Source organism: Muntiacus reevesi, chromosome 1 (genome assembly GCF_963930625.1).
Source record: "Muntiacus reevesi chromosome 1, mMunRee1.1, whole genome shotgun sequence".
Taxonomy (NCBI): Eukaryota; Metazoa; Chordata; class Mammalia; order Artiodactyla; family Cervidae; genus Muntiacus; species Muntiacus reevesi.
Window position 1 is genome coordinate 156,154,154 of NC_089249.1, and position 14,172 is coordinate 156,168,325.

Below are 14,172 nucleotides of genomic sequence, written 5' to 3' on the forward strand. Positions count from 1 at the left end.
TACTGTTGCCATTTGGAATGCTGCCTGGGTCCAGACAGTTGGGGTGGGTGGGAAGTGGCAGGACCCCAGATGAAGAGCCAGCCCAGCTTTGACCACCAGCTGGCAGAGGACAGGCTCAGAGCTCCTAGAGGTGAGATGAATCCTGGTGACTCACTCCCTCCCTACTGCACCCCCTGCTCAACTGTGGAGTTCTTCACAGACACCCTCGGAAGGTGAAAGAAGGTCAGAGATGCAGTACGGGTCCCACAAGGTGGACATTACGTGAGAAGTCTCTGCAGCCTGCAAACCACAGTTAGCTGAAGGCATGGAGGGCTGTGGTAAGAGCAAGTCTTCAGAGTCTAGCAGTCCTGAATTTTTTTTTTTTTTTTTTTTTTACTTTTGCCAAATTACTAAGAATTAACTTCTTTCATTCAACACGTGTTTGATGAGTATTCGTTGTGAGCCAGGGACATTGTGCTGGGTGCTGGGATACAGCCGTTATCAGGACGGTAGCTGACCTCGGAGTTTCCATCCTAATCCAGAAGATAGTAAACAAATGATAACTAGATACTGGGGTGTCAAGATTAAAAAATTTTTAAAAAGTCGTTATTTTGATGTTAAATTGGCTTCCCTGGTGGCTCAGCAGTAGAGAATCCGCCTGCCAGTGCAGAAGACATGGATTCAATCCCTGGGTTGGGAAGATCCCCTGGAGAAGGAAATGGCAGCTGACTCCAGTATTCCTGCCTGGGAAATCCCATGGACAGAGGCGCCTGGCAGGCTACAGTGTGTGGGATCACAAAGAATCAGACATGACAGTGACTAAACAACAGCAAAAACAACTAATAAAGATGTTTAGTGGGTGTCAGTCACCTTTCCTTTTCAGGGAGAAGCAAATATGTCCTTTGAAACAGGCCCCTACAGTTCCCCAATGTGGGTAAAATACCTTGACCACCCCGACTGGGGACTTGGGCCCACTTCTGCCACCCCTGTCTTGCTGGGCTTCTGCCCCATAGAGAGGGGGCTCCCTGGGTCCATTCCAGCTCTGCTGCTCTAGAGTTTTGACTCCCCAAGGGACAAGCCCCACTGTGGGGTGGGGAGGGGGGGATGTGTGCAGGGGCGGGCATCTGCATGCACTGCAGGGGTCTTACCCAGTCCAGTCTTTAGGGCTGGAATGGCCTCTCCTGCCTCTGCCTAGCAAAGCCTACTCCAACCCTCACCCACAAAGAGCCCTCAGAAAACAGGAGAGGGTCAGGGGAAGGACCCCAAGGGGCCTCTGCTGACAGTGATCCCATTGCCCTGCCTGACCATCCTACCATCTTCCCTCGAGCTTATCTCAAGTTCCAGGTGGAGCTCACCTCTTCCTTAAGGCCTTCCAGGGTCCCTGAGCCCATGGTAATCTCTCTGCAAACCTCTGCAGATCATGATGCTGCCCACGTCCTGGTCGACCAGTGAGCCTCCATAATGTGCCGCTTGCCTTCCCCGTGTGACGATCACTACCCCACTTCAACCCGTGCGGCCAGCTTCCAGCCGCAGCCCAGGAGTCTGTGACTGTCCTTCGGAAGCCTTCCTAGTCTCCTCCAGGTGTAGCGCCCCCCCACCTTTGCTTCTGTTCCCGAGTCTCTACCCTTACCCTTGTCAGGATTGTGTTAACGGTCTGTGGTCTGGCTCTCTCCACTACTGGACAGCACATTGTTTGAAGCTGCCTAGCTCAGGGCTGGCACTAAGTGGGTGCCTAATAGATTCTCACTGAAGGAATGAGACCAGGTTTGTGCCTGCCCTCTCTGGAAGCGCAGCGGAGCTAAGAACCATATGCGTAGCTGTGGCAACAGGTGAGAGTGGCTGATGCCTTCTGAGAGAGGAGATCCACCTGCCCAGCTGTGGGCCCCATCTCGCATCTCTTTCTAAGGCCTCTGTGGCTCTCTTTCACTGCTGCTAGCTCTTCCCATGCTCAGCTCCTTTTCAACAAGTAGAATCCTCTTTTTTTTTGACAAACCCAGTGTGCCTCTGGGCCACCAAAGTAGGCATATGCTTTAAGGATTTTGATTTGCTTTTTTGATCCACTTTATATTTAGGAAGAAACTAGAATTATACCAATAGCAGAGAAAAGTCCTGTTCATTTGCAGGAATAAATGGAAGACTTTAATACTTTTCAAGAGAAAATCTAATATTATTAGCCTTTTTGTTTCAACAGAAGTCAGAATTGATTTTTAGTGTCCAAACATACATATTTTGAAGAAATGGATGATTTTTAAACTTCCTGGGTGTGGACAGAGGAGTTGCAGCAAAGAGTCAGACTTGACTGACCACGCAAATAGAACATAAGCATCAACTTCTTAGAAAGATTTTCAGGAAGAACGGCGTTAGCCCAGTTAAGCTAGACAAGAATAGAGAATGTTATAGTTTCATTTATCTGTTGTGCCAGCAAACATTTACCAAGCCCCTTACTGTGTGCCACGATTCCCATTTTATGGGAAAGGCCTCTGGGGCTTAAAAAGGTAAAGGAAATAATAGACCCAGGATTTGCACCAGGTTTTCTAGCATTGAATCCAGTGTTTGTCCATCAACTCACAGCTATTTGTATGCAGTATAATGAGAGTTTCATGTGTTATATTCTCAACGTCTCCAGAACTGGGGCATGCTGTATTTGTCTCCGGGTCCCCAGTGCCTCTTCCAGGGCTCGATCTTGGTATGCAGTCAGGGATTGTGTGATGAATGGGCTCATGAATGACTGAATGAAAAGACAAGCACTGTCTTTTATAGTCTTTCAAAAGCTTTTTTTTTTTAACCCAGCTGAGAGGTTTCTCTCCATGGAAGGTATATTTTCTCCAAAATAAACCTGAAGTGGATCAAAAGGCTTTTTATTTTTTTGATTCCTACTCTTCCCACAAAGTGAAAAAAAGTTGCTTTGTTACTTAAAATATCTGCACCAGATCCGTGCAGTGCCGTCTCTTAGCACAAGTGCTTATTATCGTGGCTAATTTGGTCACATGTGTTTGAAGGAGAACAATACCTCAGAAATTTTTAAAAGCAAAACAGCAATCTGAAGCGTTTGTTGTAATGAGATGTAAATTGCCAGCATCGTAGTGGAGCCGACTAAAATTTGCAGTGAAGTGTTTTTCTCCCCCTTTTAAATTAAAAGCACTAGAGGCCCTCCCTCCTCTCTGGGAAGAAACCACATGCTTTTTGTTCCTTTTCTTTCTGATTCTGTACTACTAAACACGCCGCATTATTGACTGATTCATCCCTTCATTCATCTGCCATTTTCTGAGCCTGTGTCTGAGCCTCCGGGGTGCGCCTGCCTGGCTCTCTGGTGTCTGTTGGCACTCCCCATTTTGCAGGCAGGAAAGCTGAGCCACAGAGAGGTGAAGGAGGCAGGTCTCAGGAGTCACACCCGGGTCTCCTGAGGAACCGCTTCCAGGAGGAGCCTTTCGTTGGTCTGTCCTCCCCGCTGAGATACCAAGTCCTTCTGTGTACAGTGCCAGAGGAGGCAGTGGCAGAGGGCAGTGCTAATCCCTGGCAGCCACCAGGTATTAAATGTGCCGATCGGGGATGTTAGGAAGAGTTCCTTGAGAGCTTGGGAGCCGGAAGATCCCATTACAATAGGCTCAGCATTCAACGAAACTCTGTTGGTCCCTGAGCAAACTGGCAGAGGGGAGCGTAGTGTTGGGTCTGTGTGCCATGAGAGCCTGAACACCTGCTCTGGGCCAGGCTCGTGCCAAGGACTTGGGGCACAAGAGGACCAGCGGGGCCCTGGTTCCCAGGGCTTAGCAGTGGCTAACTTGAGCACCCAAATATGACCCCCGCGTAGGGCAGGAGCAGGGAGGTGGGGGTGGTGAGCCACATTTACCGAGCACCCACTCTGCGCCAGAGTCTGCGTGAATCATTACATATATGAGGTTCACTCCTTTACGCTGCAGCCTGGCTGAGTCACTGTTATCATTCCTCTGTTCAGGATGAGGCAACAAGAGTCAGAAAGGTTAAGTCATTATTGACGTGTAAAATTACCTGTTGACGATTGAACTGGAACCAGGCACTGTGCTGAGCCCTGGTCTCTGATATAAAAAGACACAGTCTCTGTCTGTCCTCAGGCCTCACAGTCTAGTGGGGGCGGCAGAGAGAGAGAACTAGATGAGTGCAGCTAACTATTACCAGGGGAGGAGGGAGTCCCAAGGACCTGGCTAGGCAGGCTCGAGGGAGCAGAGTCTGCCTTAGAAGAGAGGACCAGTGAGGGTGGAGCCAGAGAGGTGACCCTTTGCTCTCAGCTCCTGCTCTTTATGTGTCCCTGTGTAGCCATCTGAACTGTCTGTTCCCCTGGCTAGACGTTTCCAGTTTCCATTTTACAGCCCTAACTTCTACTTCCTGGGCTGCAAACAGGTTACGGGTATTTGAGAACAAATACCTGTAAACATCCCATCCAATCCACCCCAGGCACCGCCACTCAGCAGCAGGGCTCTATTTCAGAATCTCTGCTTCAGGCCACTAAAGTCTCTTGCCCACAACTCTCTTTCTCCTCTCATGTTATGAAGAATTTACTGAGAACCTGCACCATGCCAGACATTGCCCTTGGTGCCAAGGTTACAAAGAGAGTGAAACTTGACCCTTGAAGAGCTTCACGGTTTGATGTGGACAGCAGACAGATTGGTAGGTGATTCCAAATATAATTTGCTGGAAGTCTTTACGATTTAGAGACCCCCTACCTGGTAGTGATCAGAGCAAGGCCTCACAAAGGAGACATCTAAGCTCTGTTCTGCAGTCTGACCAGAGACTTGACAGGCAGATGAGATGGCACTCAAGGCCAAAACAGTAGCACATCCAAAGGCTCAGACGCTTGGGACAACACAGCACCTGGGGGACAACATCTAGGGAGAGCAGGAATTGAGCACCAGAGATCAAGAAGAAGCTGGTTGTATTCGGGGTCTTAAGGAGGCTATGGGACACAACTTAATTTTGAGGGTAGTGGGAGCCTAAGCTGCGAAAGATCTGGTTGTGAGTAGATTTCTTTGGCAGCTGTTGTGGAGATAAATGGATGAAAACTAGACTGAAGTCAGAGCCGAGTTGGGTTCATTCTCTTGTCCACGATCTTCCTCTCATAGAAGGAGAACCTAAGATGACCTGTGCTCCATTGTCTGCAAGGCTGCATTCCTTTATCTTGCTGCTGAATGTCAGAGCAGGAAGAGACTTCAGGTGCCAACTGAGCCATGCCCTCTGGGGAAAGCCAAAGTAATTGCTTCCTCCCTGACCTAAGAAAAGATCAAATGCTCCACTTGAGTTTTCTTATATCTCAGAAATACAACCGAGATCTCATACAAAGAGAGGAGAAACTATGGCATCTGCTTCTGAACCTTTAGAGTTATTCATTCCTTCTTGTCATTCTTTTGTTCATTTAGCAAATAGCCAGAGAACATCTTCTCATGCCAGGAGCTGTGGATAAAGACGAGAAAGCCTTGAGCCCAGCTCTTGAGTAGGTCACACAGAATTGGGAGTTGCTCCTAGAATGGTGACGATGCTATCAGTCCCTCACTCTGACAGCTTGTACATCCATAGCTCACTCGCCTGTGGTCACACAATTAAAATGTAGCCAAACTAGGAATAAGACCTAAGCTCGCTCTCCCAGGATGAGCCCTCCTTTTCAGTTGGCTCCGTGCCGGTCCCCAGTCTTGCCAGATTCAGCTCGGTGCCTTCATACTTAGTTGAGCTTCTCAGGTTCCACTAGTGGTAAAGGACTTCCCTGCCGATGCAGGAGACTAGAGGCGTGGGTTGATCCCTGGGTCAGGAAGATCCCCTGGAGGAGCTCGTGGCAACCCACTCCAGTATTCTCGCCAGGAGAATCCCATGGACGGAGGAGCCTAGTGGACTGTAGGATCCGTAGGGTCGCACCGAGTCAGACACGACTGAAGTGACAGCACGCACTCATGCACCTAGCACGCACATGTGCACCTCCATTGTTGGAGACTTCAGAGATCTGTCTCGCAGCTACCAGCAACTCAGAAATGGTTTTATCGGTCTAGGAAGCCCTATCGTGAGGAATTTTTGTAACAAAATCACCAATACCTTCCTCACCACCAGCCAAAGCCAAGGGTATAGCAATTTAGCACAGTAAATTGCAGCCAGGTTGTCGGTGAGGGCTTTGGCACACAAACAGCTCCATACCAAGTGGCCCACATGGTAAGAATAAGGGAAGGCTGGGCCATGAAACTCACTGGTGACTTAAGTTACGTGCACAGTCCTGGGGACCGGCCTTGGCAGTAGCTGAATTTCTGATCCAAGTTAACTCCTGAAATACTTGCATAGGGAGAATTTCCAGGATGCCAAAACTCTCAGTTGGCCTTTGGATTTGCTCGCCTATAAAAGTTAATCAAGTTATCCGGCCTTACCCTGTTTTTCTGCCCTTTGGTAATCAAGACACAACAGGTGATTTGAAAAAGAGTCCATCATTTTAAAAATCTAATGGAGGAAAAAAAAGTCCTCCTTAGAAACCACCACCATTTATCTCCTGCTTTTTACTGTTTAAACTGTACATAATTTGTGTTGATTGCATTAAAATAAAAATCAGGATAGCTGCCGGTTCAGGCAATCAGGGGCTTAATCTGTATTGTACTTTAATTTCTTGGTTGAAATGCGCCTGTCTAGATACTAGGTCTTGGGCGGGGGAGGCCTTTGCATTTCTCCCCCTGCTTTCCTATCTTCTGCCATGGCCTGCTTCACGTAGGCTGCAGAGATGGGGTTTTGGCAAATACACAGTTTGCATACTGTAGTCATTGCTACCCTGTCTCCACCCCAGTTTTAAAAGGACCTCTTTCCCCTGCAGGAAGTTGAATCCCTTGCATTTTCATTCAGACAGTGACACCCTAGAAGACTGCTTCTCATTCATGTTTAATTAGAGTCTGGTCCATTCTTGTCTTCCACCTTTTCCCCTGTGATGTTCATACCTCATATTATTTTCAAGCTGGGGTTTAAGTGCAGTCCAATGGACAAAAATAAGCCAGCATATTTTTTTGTGTGTGCCACTATGTGCTGACAGATGCATAGTTAAAATATTTGCCTTTGATTTTCCTTGGAGTTCTAGACAGATCTCTTTTCTTAACTGCCTAGGTCCCGCCATTGACTTGGAAAAAGTAAAGTCAGAATGTCTCGAGCCCGAGCCGGAGTTACGGAGCACTTTCAGTGAGGAAGCAAATACGTCGTCCTATTACCCTGCTCCTGCACCTGTCATGGACAAGTATATCCTAGACAATGGCAAGGTAGTGTTTCAAGCTCACTCTCCATTCCCTACAAGTGTTGGTTAGTCAGTGCGAAGGTGGAGGGTATGGTGGGAGCTTCCCGAGATACAGCGACTGCTTGGCCTTGAGGCCTAACCCTGTGACTGCTTCCAGAATCCATGTGCTGTAATCAGTGGAGCTTTACTAGGACTTTTTCTCTTCTTTTTTTTTGGTAAATATTGGGCCAAAGCAACTATAAAACTAAACTGACATTTAAAAATAGCTTATTAGTGAGAAAGATAATTTAAAATGATAATCTGATGAAACCAGATGCATAAAATGTATAAGGTGATCTCAAGATAAGATATCTGATTTACAGATATGGCTGTGGCTGAGTAGTTATTCATTCATTGTTTGCAAAGTACCTATGTGTTGTAAGTCCTATCCTAACCCTAAATGCCGGGGATACAGAGGTGACTGGGACATGCTCCTTACTCCTAAGCTGCTTTCAAGTTGTACACTCAGCTTGCTTAGCCCACAGTCCTAGGACCACATATAACTCCTCAGATTTTTTTGTAAGACTCTTGGAAAAAAAAGTTATGAAAGAAAACTTAAGCACTATTAGTAGTTATATTAGTACAGGGTGAAAAGTAATGGAATAGCCTTTGGAAGTCTTAAAGTCACATATATGACATAGCAGCAGGGCAAGGAGAAGACTTCTAATATTCTTCCTACATCCAAGTGAATTCATCTTGGAGGAAATACACTGGCTCTCTTTGTCTAGGCACTGGTCATATTCAGTTTTACTGTAAGTCTTTGCCACCATGGCATGCATTATAGACATCACCTCTCCTTCTCCCCATAGACTCATCTGTCAGTCTGTTTTTCTTGCCTTATGCTTCAAAAGGTCTCTGTTTACCCAGTATCATTCCCCAGTGGGTTGATGAGAAAGGAAAGGTTGTTTTATTTGGGCTTCTCCAGATATATCCCTGCAGCTGGCCAGGCTGAGCCAAAGCAAGCATTGTCAAGCCAAGGAAATGAAACTTGTTGGTCTTTAGGGCTCCCTTGGATATGCTGCCATCCTCTTTCTATCCACGTGCCCTCGACTCCCTCAGAGCACTTCCTCCCCTGCAGAGGCAGAACTGATGGGTCAAACCATAAGCCTGTTCTGCCCTGCCTTGCTGCAACCTACAGGCTTTAAGAATCTGTTTTGCCGGGAAGAGGTGGCATGACAGAGTGGAAGTAGGCAGCCTGGAGCCTGAGTTTAAGCTTAACTCTGTTCTACTTGTATGACTCTGAGTGGGAGCTTCCCTTCTCTGGGCCTCAGGTGGGATCAGATTAGTGCTCTCCATAGTCATTAAAAATGACTTAAACTGTGTATCTAACTTTGGTGAACCTTCAGCAATTAGAGATGAAAAAGAGACTTTTCTGTCTTTGTTGATTTCTTTTTAGGCACAATCACGTAGTGGACTGACTATAGACTTTTTCTTAAAGTAGCTTCTAAGAGAAATCTATTTCTCTCTTGCTTTAAAGACTGGTGGACAGTTTCTGGGCAGTATGAGGGTCTCTTTTGAAAGGATCATTTTCCCTCCAGGAAATTGTGTCTCTCAATTTTCATTTGATTTTTTTTCATACTCAAGCTGCACAACCTATCTTGAAAGTGCCAAGTTTGTTTTATCCTTGATTATGGCCCATATGTTGCTATAAAACTAACTGGCTTTTGTTTCTACCAATTTATAGTCAAAGGAATTGATTAAGGGAGGGAAAGGAAGCAGACATCCTGGAAATGCACTGCAGCTTGCTTAGAACAATCCCCTACATCCCAGAAGTAGTCATTATTATTCTTGGCTCTGCTGTCATTTCAGACCCTTCCTTCTTTCTGCCTCAATCTCTGTGATGCCCAGAGCATGGGAATGAGATCCGTTTCCTAGTAGGAAACTAGTTTTGTCCTCCAAAACATTTCACAAAGGCATTCTTTGATCAAGTCCTATCCTACCAGATGCCATATTTTTATTAACCTCCCTTGAAAGCGTTAAGGCTAACATTTCAGTGCAATAGTGAACTGTGGTTTATGTGAATAAGGGCTTGCCATAAAAGTTACTTTCTGATTTGGCTCAAGCGCATCTCTTTTCTTTGTCTTAAGATATTTTATTACAAAAACTCATTGAATCGTAAAGCTTCAAAGGCCATCAAAGTTTAAATAGTCTAATTTATACGCGGGATGGATGGGGAAATACATCCAGAAGAGGGGCTTGTCTACAGCTGTACACCAGAGCAGAGGCAGGCAAGAACTAGAGGCCAGGTCGCCTGGCTCTCAGGCTGGTGCCCTTTCCAGCCTGTTCTGCTGCATCCTTGAAAGCGGGGCGTTGCTCCAGGTGACCCTGAGTTCTGTTGACCTCAGGAACCCTTGTCCCAAATGCCCCAGCCCTTTCCTATGATCAGTCTTAACTCAGCGCTGTTTCTTTCTGTGCTGCGTAGCTGGCCTTGTGCTCGAGTGCATGTCAGAAAATATTTTCTTCTTCAAGGAACAGCAGCTCATCTGAACTGAAAGCCAGTGCCATTAAGACATATTAAATATGTGCATCAGTTTCTTACAGCTTTGTGTTCAGACTAGTCTGGGCCACTTTGTAGGGGGTGAAAGAGGCAAAGCCTGGACCTCTCCCCATGGAGATGAACTGCGAAGATAGTGAGGGCTCTTAGTAAGTTAGAAACTCAGAGTGGATGGAACTTAGCCCAGGAGTAGTGAAGGAGGTTTTCTTTCATTGGGGGCTGGGGTTTAAAAGATTATCAGGCTTAAGGAGATGTAAGGGAAGGCTCTCATCCCTGGGTGGGGGAGAGGCATGAACAGAGACATAGATGGGAGAAAGAAGGCAGCCAAAGTAACAGTTTAGGGTTGTGTGCGACCCTCCTCATATTGTCCTCATGGTATCTCACTTATCTTCAAAATAGCTCTTTATTCAGGTGGTGATCTGCCTTTTAGAGCTGAGAAAAGAAAGGCTCAGAGAGGTACAGTGATGAGCCCAAGATACCCGGCTGGTAGGTAGAAGGGCTCAGATTCACACAGAGAGGAGACTCTAGAGCCTGTCCTTCTGTCACCAGACACTGGACGTAGGAGAAAGTGAGTGAGTTTAGGGACATCGCTGAGTGGTAGACATGCTATGCTTAATAGGTTGAATGGAAACAGGATTCTAGAGGACCTTTAAAACTGACTGAGGACGTTGCATTTGATGTGACAGAAAACAGGGGGCCATTCAAGATTCCAGAGGGTTAACATAAAAACACAGCTGAAAGACTGCGGAAGTCATCTAGTCAAAGAAGGAAAGCTGTGTTTTAGGGAATTCATCTGGCAGTGTTTACAGCGTGGGTTGGTCGGGGCAGGGATTGGGGACAGGAAGGCCAGTGGCTTTTCTCCAGGTTTCCCTGACTGCAGTGTGACCCACAGTGGGTGCTGGCCAGCAAAGTGGTTGGACAGGTGCAGAGGGAGGCTCAGGAGGAAGGCCAGATGAACATAAATCTGCTGTGTTTCCACCATGTCGGCACCACCATGCCACTGGCAGCAGCGGGAGGCCAAGAGAGTGTGGGCTGCAGGGTCGTACGAATTTAGAGGTGAACCTTGATTCCAAAATTTTCTGATAGTATGTCTTAGGAAAACTAATTACCCCTTCTGAATCTCTGTCCCTGTCTGTAAATATTTCTACCTATTTTCATCTAAGGTCATTATGTTTATAACTAAATTAAGAGTGCAAGACCTAGTTCATAATGAGTACTCAAAAAAATATTAGTGTCCCCTTTCTCTTGTAGAAGAACATTGACCAAGATGACTACCACCTCTCTTTAAAGAACAATAAATTGAAAGGTTGTAGGAAAAAAAGGCTTGAGTAGAAAAGAGCAAAGATCTTTGGAAAATCGAAGTTGCCCTCCATCTCCAAGGGTTTCTGATTCAGTATTTAATCTAATTCGCATCCCTTGTTTCCTCCTATCTCAGGAAGCTTGTGTGCGTAGCCACAGAGAGTCATCCAGGGAAGTGACTTGGGGTCCAGCAGGGAGCAGGAGGGAGCTAGTCGCCAGCAGGCCTGGACTGGTACACGGACTGCCCACCTGCAGTTGAGGCTGCAGAGGAAAGGCCAGACTCGACCTTGGGTGGATGTCGCCCAGCGGCCCCAGGCCAGCACATCTCACTCCAGGGCTGCTTATCTTCCTGAGCTATGTGGGCAGAGTCGCAGCGCTGAGGTTTGCAGCGCAGGGAGGCCAGGTGGATCTGGTTATCTGATATGGTGCCTGCAGAGGTCTGAATGATCTTTCGAGCAAAAGGAAGTGAAGTTGGATGTGGCAATGTCAGATTGTTTACCTACTCACATTCGTGGGTGGGCTGTGTTGCTCTATTTTTTCTTGTTCATGGTCTGAAAATGCCAGTAATTGGTAGAGGAAGAGGCGTTGCTGGCTGACCTGTCTGCCCATCTGTGCATGCCCACTGTGCTTTCCAAGTTGATCTTCAGTAGAGAGCTCTTCAGATATGTCTGAACCCTGAGTCCTGCCAGTCTGCTGTCAGTCTGGCTGTGTGTATGCTGTCTCTCAGACCAGGACTCCCCCAGGATATCTCCTGACCATGCGAGGTCCACGACTGACGGTCTCTGAAGACAAGGACCTTGGTAGGGACTTTCCAGCCCCCTCAGAAAATTTAACTCATCAGCAGCTGCCTCTCCCACTGTTCCCACAGAGGCCACATCCACCCTTCGTGGACTCAGTAGAAACGCAGCATGAATGGCAAGGTCGAAGTCAGAACTTCATTTTTAAATGATTAACATCAGCAAATGGTTTTTAAGTTATTAAAAGAGCCAGAAAGGAAAAGGAAACCTCAGAGCTCCTTGCTAGATTATTCTGGGACACATCTGTGTTTATGGACTCTACTCTGAAACTTTGAGCGCTTCCCTTATAAGGAGCAGAAGGTTGCGTTTTGTTCTGTGTGCCATCAGAATCAGACCAGGGACACAGTGGTTGTGTTTAATTTGTTAAAATCATAGGTCTTCTGAGCCAGAAGGAACTTAGCTGAAATCTAGCTCTCCCTGCTCAGTTCCCGAAAACTGAAGCCAGAGACAGAAAGAACATGCACACACACTCCGCGAGTGGCAGGACCTGAGCGGGTTCCCTCTGGCGGGTTCCCTCCCTACTCCAGCGGCTGTGGCCGCCACACCCCGCTGTATCCTGGAGTCACCTGGGGAGCCCCACCCAGACAACACAAATCCACTCTGCAACTTCATCGTTGAGTGACTTTTCAAAGGTGGCTGCACCTCTCCCAACCTGGTTTTTCTTACCTGAAATGAAAATAGTGCCCCAACACCTTCCTTCCAGGGTGGCTGTGAAGATCTGAGAGAGGGGATATAAAGCACTAGCATAAGGCCTGGCACAATACAGTTGTTCAGTAAATGAGGATTATTTCCCCGAAAGAAAGGTAATTAGTATTTATGGCGCAGATCTCTTGCAGTTGCGCAGCAGTGTCTCAAAGGACAGGAAAAGCTTCCCGCCACCATCCTGTCTGACTAAACCGGGGCTCGCTTGTGTTCTTACCCCTTCCAGGTCCATCTGGGAAGCGGGATCTGGGTTGATGAGGAGAAATGGCACCAGCTGCAGGTCACGCAAGGAGACTCCAAGTACACGAAGAACCTGGCAGTCATGATTTGGGGCACAGACGTTCTGAAGAACAGAAGCGTCACGGGAGTTGCCACAAAAAAAAAGAAAGATGCAGTCCCTAAGCCACCCCTCTCGCCTCACAAACTAAGCATCGTCAGAGGTGAGTCCTGCGCCGGAGACGCAGTGACCAAGATCCTGCCCTCACCTCTGTCAGGAGCGTAGGGGGCCCGTCTCAGTTCAGCACGCCTGCTGAAGCCTCCCCGTGCCGGGGCCTGGCCTGGCACAGGAGCTCAGGAGCAGATACGGCCCTGGTCCTGAGCGCGCTCACATCTAACAGGGCAAACGAGCTGTAGACACAAGTGCGGTTCAAGGAGCTCGCATGCGAGAGGGACAGGAAGGAGGTTCTCAGGAGGGCAGGAAACCCCTGGCTGGGAAATCAGGGAGGGTCCCTGGGAAGTGGATCACTGAAGTGGGCTTTGAAGGCCCGACCAGACATGGGGACGCAGATGTTTAAAGAGAGATGCTCTGCACAAAGGTGTGGGGTTGGGAAAGGAGGCTGCTGTGTAGAGCGCATGAAGGTCGAAGCTAGGACACCAGCTCCTGGGGGTCCTAGCGTCATGCCTGGAGTACTTAGTGAGATGAAGACCAGCCAAGGGTCACTAGACTGAGCTTCTTTTCTGGGGGTTGGGAGGGTTTGGAGGGAAGGCAAAGAGGCAGACTCTCTGTCTCTTTGCCTGTTTTTTTCCCTAAAGGTAGGGCTCTAACCTGGACTGTCATTTTCCTTCCCTCCTGCCTTCCTTTCTCCTCTCTCTTTCCTTTTCCCTCTTTCTCTCTTCTGTCTCTCCCACCTGTTCTCCATCTGTTCACTAAGCTCTTATTCTTTACCAGACTCTACGGTGTATGGAAGACTTAGAAAGGGCTAAGACAGTCTCCATCTGCAAGGAGCTCAGAGTCTCATGGGAAAGGTGAACACAGAAAAGCTAGTTATAGTACAGAGAATGCAAATTACAGAGACAGGAAAGTACACGGAGCAGGGAAAATATAATAATTGCTAATTATTCTGGGCACCTACGATGTTTCAGGTCCTTGTTTTTTTATGATTCTATGTTAAAAATGCTTTTACGTATATTAACTCATTTAATCTTCACAACACATAACTCTCCCTTCTGTTGGCTGCTAATATTATCCCTGTTTTTGATGTGGAAACTAGACACAGTGATGTTAAGTAACTTGTCCAGATTACACAGTTTTAGGACTAGAGCCAGGAGTCCTAGCCAGGAGGGATGGCTTCAGAAGCTGTACTCCTAACCTCTCGTCTCTTTAAGTGTCCAGCTGCAAGGTTTTGATGAAGAAAGTAAGACTCAAC

The 14,172-nt window shown here is 47.4% G+C and overlaps 2 protein-coding genes across 6 annotated transcripts in view; both read left to right on the forward strand.

Annotated features, from left to right (window-relative positions):
- The window catches only part of AGBL4 (AGBL carboxypeptidase 4), a 1,390,412-nt gene that overhangs the window by 1,161,859 nt on the left and 214,381 nt on the right, over window positions 1-14,172 (forward strand). The gene's annotated exons all lie outside the window — the stretch shown is intronic.
- The window catches only part of BEND5 (BEN domain containing 5), a 48,706-nt gene that overhangs the window by 25,787 nt on the left and 8,747 nt on the right, over window positions 1-14,172 (forward strand). For all 5 annotated transcript variants that reach the window (XM_065929155.1, XM_065929192.1, XM_065929183.1 and 2 more), the window contains 2 exons: window positions 7,072-7,220; window positions 12,753-12,966. In XM_065929155.1, the coding sequence (XP_065785227.1) occupies window positions 7,072-7,220; window positions 12,753-12,966 (363 nt within the window). The remainder of the gene's footprint in view (window positions 1-7,071; window positions 7,221-12,752; window positions 12,967-14,172) is intronic.